At 45.1% G+C, this 20051-nt stretch overlaps 2 protein-coding genes across 5 annotated transcripts in view; one reads left to right on the top strand and one right to left on the bottom strand.

Annotated features, from left to right (window-relative positions):
- Positions 1–20051, top strand: part of LOC121543223 (disintegrin and metalloproteinase domain-containing protein 22-like) — a 102570-nt gene that overhangs the window by 72573 nt on the left and 9946 nt on the right. For both annotated transcript variants that reach the window (XM_045226004.1, XM_041852966.2), the window contains exons 7-23: positions 8630–8699; positions 9034–9110; positions 9828–9902; positions 10077–10148; positions 11206–11372; positions 11931–12015; positions 12226–12316; positions 12409–12460; positions 16897–16996; positions 17240–17311; positions 17426–17518; positions 17615–17746; positions 17826–17889; positions 18020–18125; positions 18293–18412; positions 19298–19466; positions 19611–19722. In XM_045226004.1, coding sequence (XP_045081939.1) covers positions 8630–8699; positions 9034–9110; positions 9828–9902; positions 10077–10148; positions 11206–11372; positions 11931–12015; positions 12226–12316; positions 12409–12460; positions 16897–16996; positions 17240–17311; positions 17426–17518; positions 17615–17746; positions 17826–17889; positions 18020–18125; positions 18293–18412; positions 19298–19466; positions 19611–19722 — 1657 coding nt within the window. The remainder of the gene's footprint in view (positions 1–8629; positions 8700–9033; positions 9111–9827; positions 9903–10076; positions 10149–11205; positions 11373–11930; positions 12016–12225; positions 12317–12408; positions 12461–16896; positions 16997–17239; positions 17312–17425; positions 17519–17614; positions 17747–17825; positions 17890–18019; positions 18126–18292; positions 18413–19297; positions 19467–19610; positions 19723–20051) is intronic.
- On the bottom strand, positions 4711–8455 carry LOC121543222 (claudin-12). 3 transcript variants are annotated; one of them, XM_041852963.1, is made up of 3 exons: positions 8336–8455; positions 7180–7442; positions 4711–7025 (listed from the first exon to the last, which is right to left on the bottom strand). In XM_041852963.1, the coding sequence occupies exons 2-3, from the start codon at positions 7396–7398 to the stop codon at positions 6219–6221; spliced, it is 1026 nt and encodes a 341-aa protein (XP_041708897.1). In that variant the 5' UTR covers positions 7399–7442; positions 8336–8455; the 3' UTR covers positions 4711–6218. The 3 variants fall into 3 exon arrangements, with proteins under 3 accessions (XP_041708897.1, XP_041708899.1, XP_041708898.1); XM_041852965.1 differs by having other exon boundaries at positions 7180–7437; XM_041852964.2 differs by lacking the exon at positions 8336–8455 and adding an exon at positions 8069–8327.

Here is a 20051-nt window from a genome sequence, read left to right as displayed (position 1 = left end):
TGCTCTCAGGCAGTAGTGTTAGGTAAACATGCCCCGCAACTCTCAATTCAATTTAAGGGCTTTATTGGCATGGGAAACGTATGTTAACATTGCCAAAGCAAGTCAAGTAGATTGTAAACAAAAGTGAAATAAACAATAAAAATTAATGCTAAACATTACACTCAGAAGTTCCAAAACAATAAAGACATTTCAAATGTCATGTTATGTATATATACAGTACATCTCTCTGTGTACCTGTCTGTCAGCCAGTCTGTTTTAGAATAAAGTATTTACACAACTGTGAGTCAATCTAGTTTACAGAGCTCTTCACATGGTGTTTTGTCTACTTAGAAAATAATGGTAGACCCAGACACATCTAAAACCCAAGATGTGTTCACACACAGCAAGCGGGCAAACAGCTTCCAAGCTGACGCCTGGCTGATCCGGTGATATGATCCTGTTGGATGTGACGGTTATAACATGGAGATGGCATGGCAGTGTGTGTTTCTGTGTGTGTATGTGTGTGTGTGGGTGTGTGGCAGCATAACTCATGTCTCCATATGGCTAACCCATCTGCCCTCCTTCCACCTGGATGGAACCAGAACCACTAAGCTAGGTAGTAGGAAGGCAGCCAAGAGGAACCAGAACCACTAAGCCAGGCAGTAGGAAGGCAGCCAAGAGGAACCAGAACACTAAGCCAGGCAGTAGGAAGGCAGCCAAGAGGAACCAGAACACTAAGCCAGGCAGTAGGAAGGGAGCCAAGAGGAACCAGAACCAGGGAGCCAGGCAGTAGGAAGGGAGCCAAGAGGAACCAGAACCACTAAGCCAGGCAGTAGGAAGGCAGCCAAGAGGAACCAGAACCACTAAGCCAGGCAGCAGGAAGGGAGCCAAGAGGAACCAGAACCACTAAGCCAGGCAGCAGGAAGGGAGCCAAGAGGAACCAGAACCACTAAGCCAGGCAGTAGGAAGGCAGCCAAGAGGAACCAGAACCACTAAGCCAGGCAGTAGGAAGGCAGCCAAGAGGAACCAGAACCACTAAGCCAGGCAGCAGGAAGGGAGCCAAGAGGAACCAGAACCACTAAGCCAGGCAGCAGGAAGGGAGCCAAGAGGAACCAGAACCACTAAGCCAGGCAGCAGGAAGGGAGCCAAGAGGAACCAGAACCACTAAGCCAGGCAGTAGGAAGGCAGCCAAGAGGAACCAGAACCACTAAGCCAGGCAGCAGGAAGGGAGCCAAGAGGAACCAGAACCACTAAGCCAGGCAGCAGGAAGGGAGCCAAGAGGCTGACTAAAGTGGCTCTATGTGGGCAGGATGTTGAGACTGGGATTCTGGGATCAGTTCTCTCCTTGATGCTGCTGCCGCAGAAAAATCAGTTTGTGCGTGTTTGCGTGTTTGTTTGTAGGAGGGAGTTTATGCTGAGTTGTCTTTGTAGAGAACACCATATGTCTGGCTCTCACGGTTGTGCCACCCCCTGCCCTGCCCCCACCTGCACTGCCTGTCTCAATATAAGATGTATGTTATGATAGGGAATGTGAATTAAAGCTTCCATGTTTGGGCACGCCTCTCCTTTGCATAGAAATATGATTAACAGAATGTATAGACATGGTTCTCTCCCTTGTGATACTTCATGGGTGCACCGTAATGGTGTCTGTCTGGATTGTGTACATCTATGTGCTGTTAGTACCCAGATCACTTAGAAAGGTTGTGGTGATCAGCATCACAAAATGTAACATTCCAAAAACAGCCCTTCCTGGATGGTGGATTGGCTGGCTTCTCAGTGGATTCCCTCTCTGTGCCCAGGACATCCCAGAATACCCAGTCCCTAAGGGGGCCAGGGCTGGTGTGGGGGATGGGGTTTGATGGAGATGTGGTGGTGAGGGTGTGAAGAAGGGAGGGTAGAGAAGGGGGGGTTAAGCTGGTAGCCTATGAATGAGGAGGATGGAGGTTTGAATGTAGGCTTGGAGGGGAGGGTAGTGGTGGTGAGGGGGGTTGAGGAGTATGGGGATCCTTTGTGGCCTTTAGCCAACCCCCTTCATGCACTCTAATGCAACACACACACAGGAAGAATCCTTGGAACTCCTAAGCCTGAATGAAAGGGGTGCTGCCCCCCTACTCTATATTCATTCATCCGAGATACGGTCTCCCCCGGCAACCCAGGACACACCCTGTTCTTTTGTCCAAGGACATCTGAGGCCCATCTGTGTGAGACCCCTAATCCTACTCACGACACACACACCCTGTGGAGTGTGTGTGTATGTGTGTTTGTGTTTGTAGACGGTTGTCCCCCCAAAAAACTGTTATCCTACCTCACCAGAAAGGGATTAATCAGGAAACAAAGACAATTAGACAAGAGAACATTATACAGCATTCATTTTAGATTAATGTTGTTTGTTAAACAAAGTCCAAACAATAACCAGCATATTCATGTGTACAAAACATTATTCAACATAGCTCACATATTATGAAATGAAACAACATATTAATGTATACACATGCATTCATGAAACAGAATAATAACTAACAGACATGATACAGATTGATCTGTCAGTTCTGTTCTGTATAGAAATCTACCATCACATTGAAATGAACGGCAACATTTAGGTTTGCGATCCACCACTAATCACATTGGCAACATGAAAGAGTGAGATGATACAGAATACTGGTTGGTGTGAAGAGTGACTGTGGGATGATGAGAGATGGTGTCTGTCTGTCCTTAGGGGGTCCCAGGACGTGACACTCACATCAAAAACTGTGTAACACAAAGGAGAGAGCTCACTCATCAAAGACTGTGTATGATGATAGAGATAGCTCACTCCCTGGTTGTTTCTGCCTGCATTGATGTGGAGAAAGCTGTTCTCAATGGACAAAGGTTGAGTGGGTTTAGGCCTCCCTGCGTGTGAGTGCTCCCAAGAGGTCTGGACCTTTATGGCAGACCTTTAGAGCATGGTTGCTGGTTCAAGCCCATTCTCAAGGCACATGTTAGCACTGGTTTTAAATAGTACTGGTGTAGTGGTCCTCTGTAGCTCAGCTGGTAGAGCACGGCGCTTGTAACGCCAAGGTAGTGGGTTCGATATCCGGGACCACCCATACACAAAAATGTATGCACGCATGACTGTAAGTCGCTTTGGATAAAAGCGTCTGCTAAATGGCATATTATTATTATTATTATAGTGTTTGTTCATACTGTTATTACACAGTGTTCTATTCAGGCCCAGTCCCTAAAGGAAACACCATGTTATCAGTGGCAGGGACTAACTCCCTCAGGTTGGAAGAAACCCACTCAACTCCTCATTGTCTTTGCTACCAGAATGTTAACTAAGCTCTTGTTTCTGCTCTTCATGCTGCTTCAGTACTTACCAGAACAATATGTCTGTCTTGGTTCAGAAGAGTGGAGCCAGGGTTACCAGAACAATATGTCTGTCTTGGTTCAGAAGAGTGGAGCCAGGGTTACCAGAACAATATGTCTGTCTTGGTTCAGAAGAGTGGAGCCAGGGTTACCAGAACAATATGTCTGTCTTGGTTAAGAAGAGTGGAGCCAGGAACAGTTCTTAGGGTACCTTGCGGTGTCAGAAATCCGTTGGTCTCCTCAGCCTTCGGTGACAGCTAGCCTCTCGGCGGTTGCTAACGCTCGCGGTTCACTGTGTCTGTCGCGTCTGTCACCCCAAGATGTGACAGCGGACTCCCTGGGGTCAGACGGGGCTGTGTGTGTGTTTGTCAAAGATGAGGCAGCATGCTGTCATCACCAGCTCTGAATCAATGAATAATAACAAAGTGCTGAATCATCAGCGGACCTGGAGAGAAAAACCGAAAATTAAAAAAGTGCTGTCAGGTTTTACTAAGCCCTATATTTCCATGTACTGTATCACTTTGTCACTGACTGTGTAAATAGGATGGGCCAACAACCCTGCTCCCTAGAATATGTACGAATCATAGCCTATTAGACTGTAAATAATGTTTCTGATAAATGCTTTTAGATTCACGTTCTCTTCCTGAAGGCTACAAAGTGCCTAATTTCCATCCCTGTCTTTCAATTAGCAACTAATACATACAGACCTCAATAGTTTAGATTGGCTTTCTCTCCTTGTCTCATTTCCTACATTTGCACTGATCAGTATGAAAATGTATGCACTCACTAACTGTAAGTCGCTCTGGATAAGAGCGTCTGCTAAATGACTAAAATGTAAATCTGAAAGAACTGGACAGGTGAAAACCCCATTGGGTGGGTTACAGGGACCTATCCAGCCTATAACATATCAGTGCAGATCAAGGCGAGGATACGATGAGACTATTCGTTACACTATTGGGATGTCCTGCTGGGAAGCCAGGTGAACAGACCTTATAGCCCATTAATCACTACTCTGACTGATCAATAAAGTGCCAAAGTGGAGCAATAACCAGCTGACACAGCACTAACCCTGAGGGCCGGAAACAACCCATTACCCTGCTGCTTGTAATCCAATCTGCCTGAAAGATAAACCCAGCTCCATCTCAACCAGCCCTCTCAGATTCTCAGCCTTTTGGCTGAATAGGTTCACCCAGTTCAAATCACAGCACGCCAGGCCAGCTGGCTAAATGACTCCAAACAGGTGATGACTCCAAACAGGCAATTCATTTTAGTGTGGCCTTTCTCTAGCCCTGTTAATCATGTTAAGTACTTAGTAACGGTAAATACATCTCTGGTGGTACTGTGACACCAGTATTAGTAATCATCGGCCTTGGCGAGGAACACTGATACAGTTTAATTAGATTAAAGTTTTATAGAGAAAAAGGTCCGGTGAACAAATATATTTTACATAGAGATAAGAACATTAGACTTTACATACAGTACTGCAACAGAGAGAGCATGTCGGATACGTTACAGCTGATACAAAGGGTATTTAAGATGAAGTCAACACATGAGTTAGAGGACAGTTTGGTATATAAGAAACTAGTGTTTAGGGTAGAATGGAACATAAATCACAGAATCCTCTTTAGATTGTAGAATCATAAAAAGCCCAGTGCATTGTCAGTGTTCTACCATTTTAGAGCCAGCATAGCCAATGGAATGTGATGTTACAGTGTAGTGTACCCACCCCTCCCCTTCATGTGAAATCAATGACAGTAGTGGATGAATGAAGCGGAAACAAGAGTAGCTCGACGTTAGCTTACACAGCTCAGTGTAGACTCTTACAATGTAACAAAAAGAACAGACGACAGATGATGGCACTGTACCGGAGCTAAAATAAGATTTTGGTTTTGACGTTCCTATGGTCTGAGTAGCAGTCAGAGGCACAGAGCAGCAGTATGTGTTCTGGTCCAATCATATCGCCCAGGCACTCTAACAGAGGACACACTATAAGGACACTGAGTTCAACAACTACCTTCATGATATAGCACTTTGTGACATGTAAAAAGGGCTTTATACATTTGATTGATATACAGTGGCATCATGATATGTGAATTAGATACAAAATGATCTAATTTATGTCTACATATAAAAAGTAATGGCCTTAGAGCCGCTGCTGTACTGTTGATGGGTAAACAGGATGCGAGTCATTTGGACATTCCCTTGTCATCTCACGTTACAGCATATTATAATATCTCCAAAGCCCAAAAACAACAGCATGTGTATAAAACTAGCATACAAAAGTATTCTCAGCATTAGTACAACAAACACAGGATAACTAAGCAACGTAATATGGCTGTTCTGACAAGGCACTGCAGTAATGTGCTGCTTCACAGACCAACAATATGAACAACACTCATTAAACAACACCGGCACAACATAAAGACATCAGCACATTAGTCAGTTAGTGTCTCTCTTTTACCTCCTACATCAACTTACCTTATGGTTAAAGTTAAGTTTTGTTCATTTCTTAGTGGTTTAAATATTAGTGAACACCGTATACAGTGTAGAAATTCTAAGAGGTTTCAAGCAGATTAACATTGAGAAGAGATGTACAAATAGGTGTGATTAGACAATATTGTTTTCAATCAAAACGTAATAGTGAATTCAGACTTCATTGTTGGGCATCTCTGGTGTCCTTTCACCAGATGTGGAGCCTGAACACAAGCCATAATACTAAACTGTGTCTAGCAGTGCAGTGATGGTTGAGTGACAGAGTTGTATTTCTAGTGCAGACTGACCAACAGTCATATCCTTCATTCTTATTGCACTGACTGTACACACCCTTTACAGGGGCCAGGACAGCTAAACGGAACCAGGACTCAGTGTTCTTGCATCAGCCCTCTCTCCCTCCCTCAGAGGCCTTGAGTTAGAACAGGGATGTCTATCTCTATGCCAGACATGCGTGAGCGTGTTGAGTAGCGGTGGCCTACGTAGCTGGGGGCGTAGCCCACCTGAGAGGGGGCATAACTCTGGGACGGGGCGTAGCTGTAAGCCTGGTTCACCCCCATCTCTGACCCATACCCATCCGGGGCTGACATCTGGGACAAATAGACTTGCTGGGGCTGCAGGGCAGGGGGGGCTACGCTCTGAGGGTAGCCCTGGGAGGGCGCGTAGGGCTGGGCATCCATCACAGTGGGGGCGTATCCCTGTGGAGGGAAGGTCTGAGGGGGGCCATAGACGGGGGAGGGGGGGTAACCGTTGGCGGTGAGGGGCTGGGTGGAGAGGGAGTTGGGGAGGGTGGGTAGAGGCAGCCAGAAGGGAGAGGGCAGCTTCTTACACATGCAGTACCACATGAACATCAGCAGGGCGGCGAGCATGAGGCCGCCGGAACAGCCGATGGCCACGTAGACCGCGAACCCGTCGGAGAAGATGCGGTCGTACTTGATGTTCATCTCCTTGGTCCGGAACAAGAACCACACGGACGGCGCCAGGGCGATGGCCCCGCCCAGGAACAGGAACATCCCAGCCACTAGGTGGCAGCCTGCGCTGTTGACCAGACAGCGGGTACTCTTGATGTCTGCCTCAGGCTTATCAGAGCAGCAGCAGGTCTTAGACATGCCTGCCATACACAGCACCAGGGCCAGGGAGCCAAACAGTAGCCCAGTCGGCAGGCAGAACTGGAGCAGTCTCAGGTCCAACTGGTCCACTTTAGAATACCACTGTGGGGAGAAGGAAGGAATAAATGATAAATAATTTATGCAAATCTCAAATGGCACCCTGTTTCCTGTATAGTGCACTATATGGGGGGAATATGGGATACTGTATGTCCTTATGACTTTGTAATCATTACATGTGCGATCATCAGACCCATACCTCTGAGTCGTAGTAGTAGCAGCCAGAGTAGCCATCTTGTTTCACACACTTGGCCCACAGGCCGTCGTAGACGCTGATGTTCTTGGCGTTTTTGTTGAAGGTGACAAGTCGTGTCACTCGCCACTGTGGGATCAGCGTCGCCACAGCGATGCCGCCCACGGAGATGAAGGCGATGATAAAGGAGAAGGCATTGGTGGCGTGGATGTCCCGGCACGACATAGCCGCCGCAGACAGGAAGTGATGTCAACAGAGGACTTCCTATTCTTTTGGATAAAGAGAGTATGGGAAAATGAGAAAGGGCCTGTTTAGTTCTGAATATAAATATGTGACAGAGCATTTCCTATTCTGCATGGCAGGGAGCCCTTTCTGCTTGACAACAATCCACAGCATTACACTGTACTCTTGAAACCAACATCGAAGTTTATGCCACTGGGGGAGGTGACCCAGCTACGGGCAAACCCCTCATATGTTCCTATTCACTAACACAGCTGACCTAGAATCTGCATGTGACTGAAAACAATGCTCTCATTTCATTGGAACTCAGACACTTACAAACTAAGCCTATTAGGCAAGTACTGTAGTACTACTCCACAACAGGGGCTGTCCAGAAAAACAATGGACAATAGACTGGTCTACTTTTACTACCGTACCATAATGCTTCTCAATCTATTAAACTCAATTGTCTCAAAGTAGAACCAGTTATTTACCAATGTGTAACTGACTCGCTATGTTTACAGCGCTGGAATATAACGTTACTGTGTGGATGTTTTACTGAGCAGACTGGCATAACATGGCAGACATCTATTAAGAATTCAGTAGTGACTGTGTGTGTGTGTAGTCAGTGCTCAGCTAGCTAGCATTAAATTAGCTAGTTAGCCTACTAACTTACTTTAGTTGTTCTCCCCGTATGCTTGTGAAGTTGTGGATATGTAATTTAGCTGTGATGTCTTCTACATGCAGTTGTTCAAACAATGTTGATACAAACTAGCTAATCATTAACCAGCTGACTAACTAGCTAGCTAATAATAATACGTTAGCATTAGCTAGAAACCTGTTGCGCCCTGCATTGTCGAAAAGATGGAGCTAGCTAGCTAGCTAAACGCTAGAGCTCACAGAAGCTCAACTGACTATCAAAAAGAGAGGTCGAACTTCATACCTTTTGATTTCTGTAATTTTAACGCGTTTATTAGGGAGAAACCGCAGCTATTCCAGTTTGTTGTTGAGTTTTTCAGTTCCGGAGCAGTTCCCCGTCCGCAGCGCACTCGCTTCTTGCGCGTCCCCGTGGTTGGCAAGAGAACGTGACGTCACCCGCGCGTTCATATTCACACTGTCTGTTGTCAGACAGCGCATCTGATTAAATTAACATGAATATACATGGTTGGATGAATTTTTTTTTTTAAAGAGAGAAAATAATGAATGATAACCCGCCTTTCTTTATAATGTCTTGCAGGGTGACGTCCAGATCCACATGATCTATAAATCAGCAGGACAGGGGGCAGCAGCTTACTACCTTCCAAATGGTAAGATATATCCTGTAAGAGTTATGAGGGGTGGATTGGACGTAACATAAATTAACGAACTATTGGATAACGGATAAATAAAATAAATAAATAAATAAATATTGCAAAACTTAGTTCTGGCCACACAATCTGATTGGTTACCATGAGTTGCAGCTGAGCCAATATCCTGTATCAGAGCCTTAGGCCTATAGAAATGCATAAGCCTGACTAAACATAATATAGAACTGCATAGCTTGGTTACTGTTAGATGTGGAGGATGTTATAGTGAAAGTTATAACCCCATACACTAACATACAATAATGCACTAACCCTCCTTTATTTGTTTTTTCCCCAGTTGACCTCCCAGAGCCTCCTTTCCTCAGCCCTCCATTTCCTGGGTCAAAGGTCGTCCACAGGAGGAAGAAGAGACAGGTGAGTGAGAACTATGGAAGGACCCAGGCTTTCCTCCTACTATCCTTTTGGGCACAGTTATGGAGGAGTCATCATTTACTGTAACTGGGGGAGGAATGCCGAGAAAGGAGTCATCTTGAGTTCAGTTGTGTGTGTGTTTGAGAGTGTGTGTGTACTATATAATTGTGCATGGTTATGTGTGTGTGTGTATGAGTGTGTTGGAGATAATTAAATAGTGCTATGCTTGATCTTCACGTTGTTGACTATGCATGCTGTATGTTAATTCACTGAGGTAGAAATTAGGTGATTTCCTTGTCCCCCCCCCCCTCTCGTCTTCTTCTTATAAAATATTCACCATGTGAGTGAAGGTTGTTCTCTGTGGCTCCTCATCCTCCACTGCCTGCAGACAGACTGGTGTGGATGTGTCTGCATCTCTATCTATCTATCTATCTATCTATCTATCTATATATCTCTGTTCTCCCGCTCCTTTTCTCTCTTTGTTCCCTGAGAGCTATGCTGACGTGGTTTACAGGAAAGCACAGACAGACCTGATGTGGTTGAAACATCCCGTCATCCTAGCATCATTCTTCCTGTTTCTATGATGCGTTTTGGTGGAAACAGTCATCATACATCATACAAATATGTTTTTACAGTAAGAGAGAGAGAGAGTTTTAATGTATGTGTGTGTGTGTGCTAGATCCATTGAAGCTTACAGTCTGCTCTGTGTTGCTCTCGTAGGCCCCGCGGGTTGGAGGCAGTGTGGACGAGGAGACCAAGTACATTGAGCTGATGGTGATCAACGACCATCTGATGGTGAGAGCAGTCAGTCTGTGTGTGTGTGTGTTCTTTCTTTCACTGATGTTACCCCCAATAAAGAAGCTAGGGGTTCAGGTATAAGGCTGACTCTCTCTCTCTCTCTCTCTCTCTCTCTCTCTCTCTCTCTCTCTCTCTCTCTCTCTCTCTCTCTCTCTCTCTCTCTCTCTCCAGTATAAAAAGCATCGTCTCTCTGTTGGTCAGACAAATAACTACGCTAAGTCTGTGGTCAATATGGCTGATATGGTAAGTTACCTAAACATAATCTTTTTGGTATTGGATATTTTGTCAACTAGCAGTGACTATCTGGCCTCCATGAGCTACATGAGCCTAGAGACAGTAGCATCATCTGGGCTTTAGAATCTCAACCGATCCAGGGCGGAATTTTCAGTGTCACCGTCTGCAACGACACCTGGTCTCCTCAGCCCTGTCTGTCTGCTGTGCTGCTGAAATTTGATAGGCCCGTTGCAGAGGAACAGGGTCACATTTGAAAGCTGATAGGCTGGTGTAAAAGGGTCATGTCTGTTTGCGTGCCCTTGAGATTTAGTGATGATATAAAAAGGATGCTATATAGGAAATGTGTTTGATAGATTTTTTGTTTTGTTTTAAGAATAGGATAGAACTGAAAGCGTCTCTGTCCGCTGTGCATTATTGACTTAATGGAATGTTCTTGGCTTACTGTGCAACCACAAGGCCTAAATACAGACAACAGTGATCCTTCATGTTCCCTCCCTCTCCTCTGTGCATCAGTCCATCCCTCGCTCCTCTCTGCGCACCTGAGCCTAAAAACAAACAACAAATCCTCTCCTTTCTCCCCTCTCCATCTCTATCCATGTGAGACTACTGCTGGCATTCAGCTAAATCAATCAGTCTTTACAGGTGTCCTTTCCTCCCTCCCCTCACCGTCTCCACTGTTTATCTGGGCAGTCAAACAGGTTGTTTAATAGATTTTCATCCCATTCAGACAAACATGTTCTCTCACTGTGCCGCTCGTCCCCACTGTGTCCTTGAAGAGACTATTAGCCTCTGTTGATTCTGTCTGGCCACGGAGCAGTGTTCTCATAGGCTGCTCAGATTAGAATCACAAACACTACCATTATTTGTTGTTGCCCCCCAGACAGAAGTATGTTGGAATGGATGTTGTCATTAGATCTCAGTCAGCTTTCAAGGTCATTAAGGTCATTTCAGTAGTTTTGGAGGAAATGTTTTGATGTCAGTCACTCTCAAGAGACAGGCAGCACCGTATTTCCTGCAGCTGTTCTGTCGGTCTGATTGGTGTTCTGATGTCACCCTTCCTTCCCAGATCTTCAAGGAGCAGCTCAACACCCGCATCGTGCTGGTTGCCATGGAGACGTGGGCGGCCGACAACCGGTTCAACATCGACGATGACCCCATGGTGACCTTGAGGGAGTTCATGAAGTACAGACGAGACTTCATCAAAGAGAAGTGTGACTCCGTGCATCTTTTCTCGTAAGTCTGTTTGTCTCTGTGTGGGGTGGGGGAGAGCGGGTGGTATGGATTCTGTCTGTCTCTGTGTGGGGTGGGCGAGAGGGGGTGGTATGGGTTCTGTCTGTCTCTGTGTGGGGTGGGCGAGAGGGGGTGGTATGGGTTCTGTCTGTCTCTGTGTGGGGTGGGCGAGAGGGGGTGGTATGGATTCTGTCTGTCTCTGTGTGGGGTGGGCGAGAGGGGGTGGTATGGGTTCTGTCTGTCTCTGTGTGGGGTGGGCGAGAGGGGGTGGTATGGGTTCTGTATGGCTTTAGAGCAGCGTTTCCCAAAATAAGGGCTTTCTGATTAATTTTTGTAATTCAAACCATACTTCCTTCAGATTGAAGTACTGTCAGACTGATTTGTAATAGACTGTCATAGCCCCAAATGAAAAAGTAAACATTGGCTGTTGATGACATCCTTTTTTTATTTCTTTTTTTACATGGTGTGATATCAAAATGTGATATCACAATGAGGTGATGGGATAAAAAAGTCTGGGAACCCCTGGTTTAGACATTGAATCACTTCCTCTCTTTTTACCAGAGGGAACCGGTTCCATAGCAGCTGGGGAGGAGCTTCCTATATGGGAGGAGTCTGCTCTCTAACTAAAGGAGGTGGAGTCAATGAGGTAGGCCCCGCTTCAGGATGAAAATGGACCTTGATCAGCATCTCTTTTAAGTACAACTTAAGAACTTATTCTCTCTCTCTCTCTCTCTCTCTCTCTCTCTCTCTCTCTCTCTCTCTCTCTCTCTCTCTCTTCCCTCGCCCTTGCCCTCTCTCTCTCTCTCTCTCTCTCTCTCTCTCTCTCTCTCTCTTTTCTCCTCCCTTCCTCTGTCAGTATGGGAAGACAGATGAGATGGCTATAACCCTGGCCCAGTCTCTGGGACAAAACATCGGCATCTTCTCTGACAAGAAGAGGATCCTCAACGGTACGATCCTGTACACACACACACACACACACACACTGGCCACACACACACCAACTGGCCACACAGATACATGTATGTTGTGTGTTCCACAGGCGAGTGCAAGTGTGACGACCGTTGGTCTGGCTGCATCATGGACGATGTTGGGTAAGTTTCCTCTAAAGTACTTTGTTTCCCTAACAACCCGTCCCACACTGCCACGGCAACATACCCCATCTGCGGCAATGCCGACATTCCAAACGTGTTTTCTCTCTGTGCGTCTCTGTGTCGCTGTGATGTCATAGTATGTTAGTCTCTTAGAGAAGAGGGTTGTCACCATCTGACCATGTTAGAAAGGATGGAAGTACTGCACTTTTAACCACTAACCCTAACTCACCATAACCTTACCCCTAACCCTAACTCTCACCTTTAAACCTAACCCTCAACTTTAAACCTAACCATAACCCTGAACCTAACCTTAACTCCAACTAAGAACAAATATCTCATCTACTTATTCATCAGTTCTGATGATAATGCCACCTTTGTCCATCTTAGGAAGGCCAGATAGTGACTACCCAGAAAAGTAGTCTGTCTGACTTAGTTGCACATTTAGACAGGGAGAGATCATCTGAATCAGGAAAAATAATACATTCACAGTGATTCTCTTATTAGTGTTGACTCTGGGTAAATAATGTCTGGAGCAGTAGAAAATACTTTAGACTGAGTTGTAGTTCAGGAAATGTTCCACTCGATGGCAGTAGAGATTGTTGTTTACTCCATACATCAGTAACTTCAGGCACTGGACTGTTTGGCCAGGGATTCATATTAGTAATACTAGCTGTGAGTAATTGGTCATGTCCTGTACTGCCACATAGAGTTCCACCAATCACATTCTATATTCTGAATCATATGTTATACCTCTCTCTGTTAACTGTGTAGCTCTTGTACTGCCTTGTCAGCCAAATGTTTACCGTTCAATGTGTGTTTCTGTGTGTACACGCTTGCTGCTTTGCAGCTTGTGTGTGTGTGAGTGTATCTATATGGATGCAACTGTGTGAGCGCTGTGTGTGTGTGTTAGTATGGAGGATATGTGTCTTTACCCCTCTTCTTTAATACCTCTTGCGTTTCCCCTCAATCCCAAATGGGACAGCAGGTGAGCAAAAGCTTGGCTGGAACGCTGCTCGTGCGGTTTGAACCAATCGGCTGCCTGGAGGGGTTGTCAGTCATCTCAACCTTTCCCATTCCATCCAATAGCATTACGGCCTCTGTGGCTCGATGTCCCGCCTTAGCTTCGTCTTCTTCTTCTTCTTCTTCTTCAGATGATGCAGTATAATGAAATACAGCTCTGTGGTCTGATCTCAGCTGTATTTATTTATGTTCATTATGTGTATATTTTTCAGATATATGTTTCATATATATTTTTCATATATATTTTCAGTTTTGGGCTGATGTCACTCGCTGAGCACTTCTGCAACAACGGATTGTACTACTGTTATACTCATAGAGGGATCCCTTTTCCCCCGTAATGCTTTGACAATGAGCCCTACCCATCATGTCTTGTCCATCTAACCGATTGATACAGTCTGCAATGTCATTCCCGTACGAGACCAATATGACTTACAGTGAGGGAAAGAAGTATTTGATCCCCTGCTGATTTTGTACGTTTGCCCACTGACAAATAAATTATCAGTCTATAATTTTTATGGTAGGTTTATTTGAACAGTGAGAGACAGAATAACAACAAAAAAATCCAGAAAAACAAATGTCAAAAATGTTATAAATTGATTTGCATTTTAATGAGGGAAATAAGTATTTGACCCCCTCTCAATCAGAAGGATTTCTGGCTCCCAGGTGTCTTTTATACAGGTAACGAGCTGAGATTAGGAGCACACTCAGTGCTCTTAATCTCAGCTTCATACCTGTATAAAAGACACCTGTCCACAGAAGCAATCAATCAATCAGATTCCAAACTCTCCACCATGGCCAAGACCAAAGAGCTCTCCAAGGATGTCAGGGACAAGATTGTAGACCTACACAAGGCTGGAATGGGCTACAAGACCATTGCCAAGCAGCTTGGTGAGAAGGTGACAACAGTTGGTGCGATTATTCGCAAATGGAAGAAACACAAAATAACTGTCAATCTCCCTCGGCCTGGGGCTCCATGCAAGATTTCACCTCGTGGAGTTGCAATGATCATGAGAACGGTGAGGAATCAGCCCAGAACTACACGGGAGGATCTTGTCAATGATCTCAAGGCAGCTGGGACCATAGTCACCAAAAAAACAATTGGTAACACACTAGGCCGTGAATGACTGAAATCCTGCAGCGCCCGCAAGGTCCCCCTGCTCAAGAAAGCACATATACAGGGCCGTCTGAAGTTTGCCAATGAACATCTGAATGATTCAGAGGAGAACTGGGTGAAAGTGTTGTGGTCAGATGAGACCAAAATGGAGCTCTTTGGCATCAACTCAACTCGCCGTGTTTGGAGGAGGAGGAATGCTGCCTATGACCCCAAGAACACCATCCCCACCGTCAAACATGGAGGTGGAAACATTATGCTTTGGGGGTGTTTTTCTGCTAAGGGGACAGGACAACTTCACCGCATCAAAGGGACGATGGACGGGGCCATGTACCATCAAATCTTGGGTGAGAACCTCCTTCCCTCAGCCAGGGCATTGAAAATGGGTCGTGGATGGGAGCTGAAGGTTCGAGTTGCCAAACGTCAGCCTCGAAACCTTAATGACTTGGAGAAGATCTGCAAAGAGGAGTGGGACAAAATCCCTCCTGAGATGTGTGCAAACCTGGTGGCCAACTACAAGAAACGTCTGACCTCTGTGATTGCCAACAAGGGTTTTGCCACCAAGTACTAAGTCATGTTTTGCAGAGGGGTCAAATACTTATTTCCCTCATTAAAATGCAAATAAATTTATAACATTTTTGACATGCGTTTTTCTGGATTTTTTTGTTGTTATTCTGTCTCTCTCTGTTCAAATAAACCTACCATTAAAATTATAGACTGATCATTTCTTTGTCAGTGGGCAAATGTACAAAATCAGCAGGGGATCAAATACTTTTTTCCCTCACTGTATCTCCATTAATACTGTACCCAACAGCAGGATTCTATCTTTGATATTGTTACCTGACCTCAGCGACCTCTCCGTGGGGTCAGCATGTCAAAGGTCAGAAGTTATTATTTACCCTTTCCCCAGCACATGGCTCTTACCCAGACTCCCTCTCTCTGAGCAGAGGTCAATGGTATTTCAGACACTCGTATTCAATGAGCAAGCCTCAGTCACGCCCATTGATGTCTTTTCTCTTCTCAGCGCCTGTATGTCTGTTCCTATTAACTAATACTGACAATCTGCTGTGTGGGGGTTCTCTCTCCCTATATGGGCTCCTTAATTAATGTGTGATCTATCTGGGTTCTATCTCTAGTTTGTGTGTGTTTCTGTGTGTGTGTGTATCTGTATTGCCAGTGATTAATTGGAGGTCTCCCTCTCTCTCTCTCTCTCTCTCTCTCTCTCTCTCTCTCTCTCTCTCTCTCTCTCTCTCTCTCTCTCTCTCTCTCTCTCTCTCTCTCTCTCTCTCTCTCTCTCTCTCTCTCTCTCTCTCCCTGTTATTGTGAGTCTTTGTTTCATTACTGAACCCTAATCAGTATGACTCTCACTTCTATTGTAAGTGCTACAATAATCCACAGTCAACTCAGCCCCTTCACTTCCACCATTTTCTTTCTCCGTGAAAGCTCCTGTTGGGCCCAGCATTTTCTGCATTGTGTTTGTAGCGCTAGCTCCCATTAGCCACTCTCTAGCATTACTACTCAAAGCAGATACATATTTGCTGTATAATTTAGCAAAAGTGCTATGGCGAGACAGGACAATAGCATCTGAGGCTAAGCCCTGATTGCAGGTTAACACTAACAATGACATACTAACAACAGAAAGACCCCTGATTGAGTGTCAATTGCTTACTAGCAAACCAGGTCCTATTGATTGCTTCAGGACAAAGGTGCTCTGCAGAAATGTATTCATTTCAAGTCAATCAATTTCTGCAACAAAAGACACCTTTGTCCTTAAACTATCAATGGGACCTGATTTCTGCCACCACGCATCACTGCTTGTGCATATGTTATGATTCACAACCAGAAGCAACGACAAGGACAATAACAATAACAACAACGTGATAAATAATATTTCCTCTACACCATCAGTCAATATTAATCTTGTATGCAAATGACATACCTCCACTATCCCTATTCTATTAACCTAACTTTGACTGTGGTCATCAACAGATAAAAGGTGTGTGTGTGTGTGTTATTCTATAAATGGTGGACTGTAAGGGATTGAACTGAAATGGAACCAACTCTTAGAATCAGTCAGAAATGTTAGTCAGTCTTGTTGAAAACGTTTTGTGGTAAATGTTTCCTCCCTGATCATATATGGTATACCGTAAGTATATACGACACTACTGGCCTTCTGTCTGTGAGGACAAAGCTAAAGCAAGACAGAGTGGCACAGCTGTGTGTGTCTCAGAGGGATGTGTATTGTTGAGGCCGTGCTGCAGTTGTTTCCAGTGTAACTGCGTGACTCTGTGGTTGTGTTGAACAGCTTCTACCTGCCCAAGAGGTTCTCCAACTGCAACGTGGAGGAGTACCACAACTTCCTCAACAGTGGGGGGGGAGCCTGTCTCTTCAACAAACCCCTCAAGGTACACACACACGCACGCACGCACGCACACACAAAACACCCACCACACACACACACACACACACACACACACACACAACTTCAAAATGCCGCTGGAGGTGATAATGAAGAAAAATAACTTTAAAATGTATAAAACACTTTTCTTAAATTTCACCCAAAGCGCTTAGATAAACCTAACCACTCTCTTTCTCTCTCTTCTCTCTCCTCTCTTGTACACTCCCCCTCTCTCTCTCTGTGACTCAAGCTGTTGGACCCTCCAGAGTGTGGGAATGGTTTGGTGGAGCCAGGGGAGGAGTGTGACTGTGGCAGCCCAGCGGTGAGTAGCTGAGAGTGGACAGACATCGGCCCTAGACACCTCTAGTCCTGGAGAATCTACAGGAAACCTTGATTCATATGTGTTTGTTTATATGTGTTTGTATTCCCTCATTAGGAGTGCGAGAGGGAGGGAGAGAAGTGCTGTCAGAAGTGTACACTCACACAAGGCTCAAAGTGTAGCGACGGACTCTGCTGTAACAACTGTCAGGTACAGGTCACTATGCATTGTCACAACACACACACACACGCATATATGCATGCATACACCTGCTGACATCATTTGACCTGTGTTGTGTGTGGGCAGATGGAGTTTATGGGCGTGGTGTGTAGGGAGGCTGTGAATGACTGTGATATTCCAGAGAACTGCACCGGTAACTCCAGCCAGTGTCCCCCGAACGTACACAAGATGGACGGCTACTCATGTGAAAAGGATCAGGTAAGAGATATCAAGAATAATCAGTGGACCAGTAACTGTGTGTGTCTGTGTTTGACGTGTACCATTTCTCTCTGTCCAGGGTCGTTGCTTCAACGGGAGGTGCAAGACCAAAGACAGACAGTGCAAGTACCTGTGGGGAGAGAGTGAGTAACAAAACAGTTTTTGATTAAATCATTGATGAAAAGTTTTTTATGTCAACCTCAATGACGCTCAAAGGAGGGTTTATTTAGGGTTGGTTGTGACATCATCCTTGTTGATTGTTTGATTTTGCAGAGGCGACCGCTGCTGAGAAGTTCTGTTATGAGAAGCTGAACATCGAGGGGACAGAGAAGGGGAACTGTGGGAAGGACAAAGAAACATGGGTCCAATGCAACAAGCAGTAAGGACACTTGTTTATGTCACAGTTCTGTAATGCTTGAATACAATGACATGCCATCGCACTGTACTTTTATCCTTGAACATAACACGTGTGTCCAGCAAAGTTTAGGTGAGTAATGAAACCTGAACTTAGAGAGAAGGTTCATCACTACTTCCTGTGTGTTTCAGAGACGTGCATTGTGGGTACCTGCTGTGTTCCAACATATCGCCGGCCCCCCGACTAGGAGAGTTGCAGGGGGGACTGACATCCTTCTCTGTCGCACAGCACAGCGCCTCGCTGGACTGCAGGTACGCACACACACACACCACTCAGCCCAGTGTGACACAGTCAGAAGTCATCAGACTCTAATTCAATCAGTTCATTATGGTTCTCCCTGGGTGGCTAAGGAATTACAGTCCATTCATAGATATTTACACACGCTGATTGCTAAAGCGACCTCCATATATTTACGTCACTAAACACAATTGCTATTTAGCGGAACACAGTTCCTATTAAGTAGACCCATTTATCTATAATTGTACTGTAATGATCATGACCACACAACACCACCAACCCACATATGCACCTTAGACCGCTGTGGCACTCGGGCTCCCGAGGTACTGCATCTCAGTGCTTGAGGCGTCACTACAGACCCCCTGGTTCGATTCCAGGCTGTATCACAACCGGCCATGATTGGGAGTCCCATAGGGCAGCCCACAATTGGCCCAGCGTCGTCCGGGTTTGGCCGGTGTAGGCCGTCATTGTAAATAACAATTTGTTCTTAACTGACTTGCCTAGTTAAATAAAGGTTAAATAAATACAAATAAAAAGTCAGACTCTCTCTGGGGAGGCAATTTGTCTCAACTGATGATTGATTAATTTAATTAATGTATTTAATAATTCTAGTAATAACTTATTAAATAATAGGATATAAGAAATGCCACAAATTAGAAGAAAAATAGAAAAAGGGGTTTAATTGTTTCTGGTAAAATAATGAAAGATCAGAAGGAAGAAAAAGTATTTGAAATTGTGGATGATGCAGGTGTCCAGAGCAAATACAGAATAATGCCTCTCTAGCTCTCTCTTTGTGAAATCAAAACAATTCAATACTTGATTTCTTGATTTATGTCCCTGTGTAACTTCTATCTGAATGGATCCTCTGTGTCTGTTGTGTTGTGTGTGTTGTGTGTCAGTGGGGGTCATGTGATGATAGACGGGGACAGTGACCTGGGCTATGTGGAGGATGGGACGGCCTGTGGGACAGAGAGGGTCTGCTTCAACCACAAGTGTCTGCCCCTTCAGGAGTTCAACTTCAGCACCTGCCCTGGGACCACCGAGAAGACCATCTGTTCTGGACACGGGGTACAGATACACACACACACACACACACAAACACACACATGCATGCACACACACTTTCTCTCTCTCTCTCTCCAACCTTAATAACATATGTCTTGGTGTGTGTGTGCCTGCGTGCGTGCATACTTGTGTATGTGTGTGTTGCAGATTTGCAGTAACGAGCTGAAGTGTGTGTGTCACTTGGGTTGGGCTGGAGACGATTGTAACTCCACGTCTTCTCTCAGCTACCTGGTGGTTGGACCGACTGCCTCTGCATCAGGTACAAACAACTCCACACATCTCTATATCTCTCTCTCGCTCTATTTCACTCTTTCCCTCTCCCTCTATTTACACAAAGACTCTGTGAGAGGTTTTGGTTCGACATACACTACCAGTCAAAAGTTTGGACACACCTACTCATTCAAGGGTTTTTCTTTATTTTTACATTGTACAATAATAATGAAGACATCAAAACTATGAAATAACACATATGGATTCATGTAGTAACCAAAAAAGTGTTTAATAAAGTTCTTGAAATGTTCCGTATTGACAGACCTTCATGTCTTAAAGTAATGGTGGACTGTTGTTTCTCTTTGCTTATTTGAGCTG

This window comes from Coregonus clupeaformis, chromosome 17, assembly GCF_020615455.1.
Source record: "Coregonus clupeaformis isolate EN_2021a chromosome 17, ASM2061545v1, whole genome shotgun sequence".
Lineage (NCBI taxonomy): Eukaryota > Metazoa > Chordata > Actinopteri > Salmoniformes > Salmonidae > Coregonus > Coregonus clupeaformis.
Note: the sequence above shows the minus strand (reverse complement) of the source record. Positions and strands in the feature narration are given on the sequence as shown.

Excerpts from the sequence above, each read along its gene's own strand:
- LOC121543222 (XM_041852963.1), bottom strand. The coding sequence starts at position 7,398 with ATGTCGTGCCGGGACATCCACGCCACCAATGCCTTCTCCTTTATCATC. Across the intron at positions 7,026-7,179 it reads GCTACTACTACGACTCAGAG|TGGTATTCTAAAGTGGACCA; the intron begins GTATGGGTCTGA and ends TTCTCCCCACAG.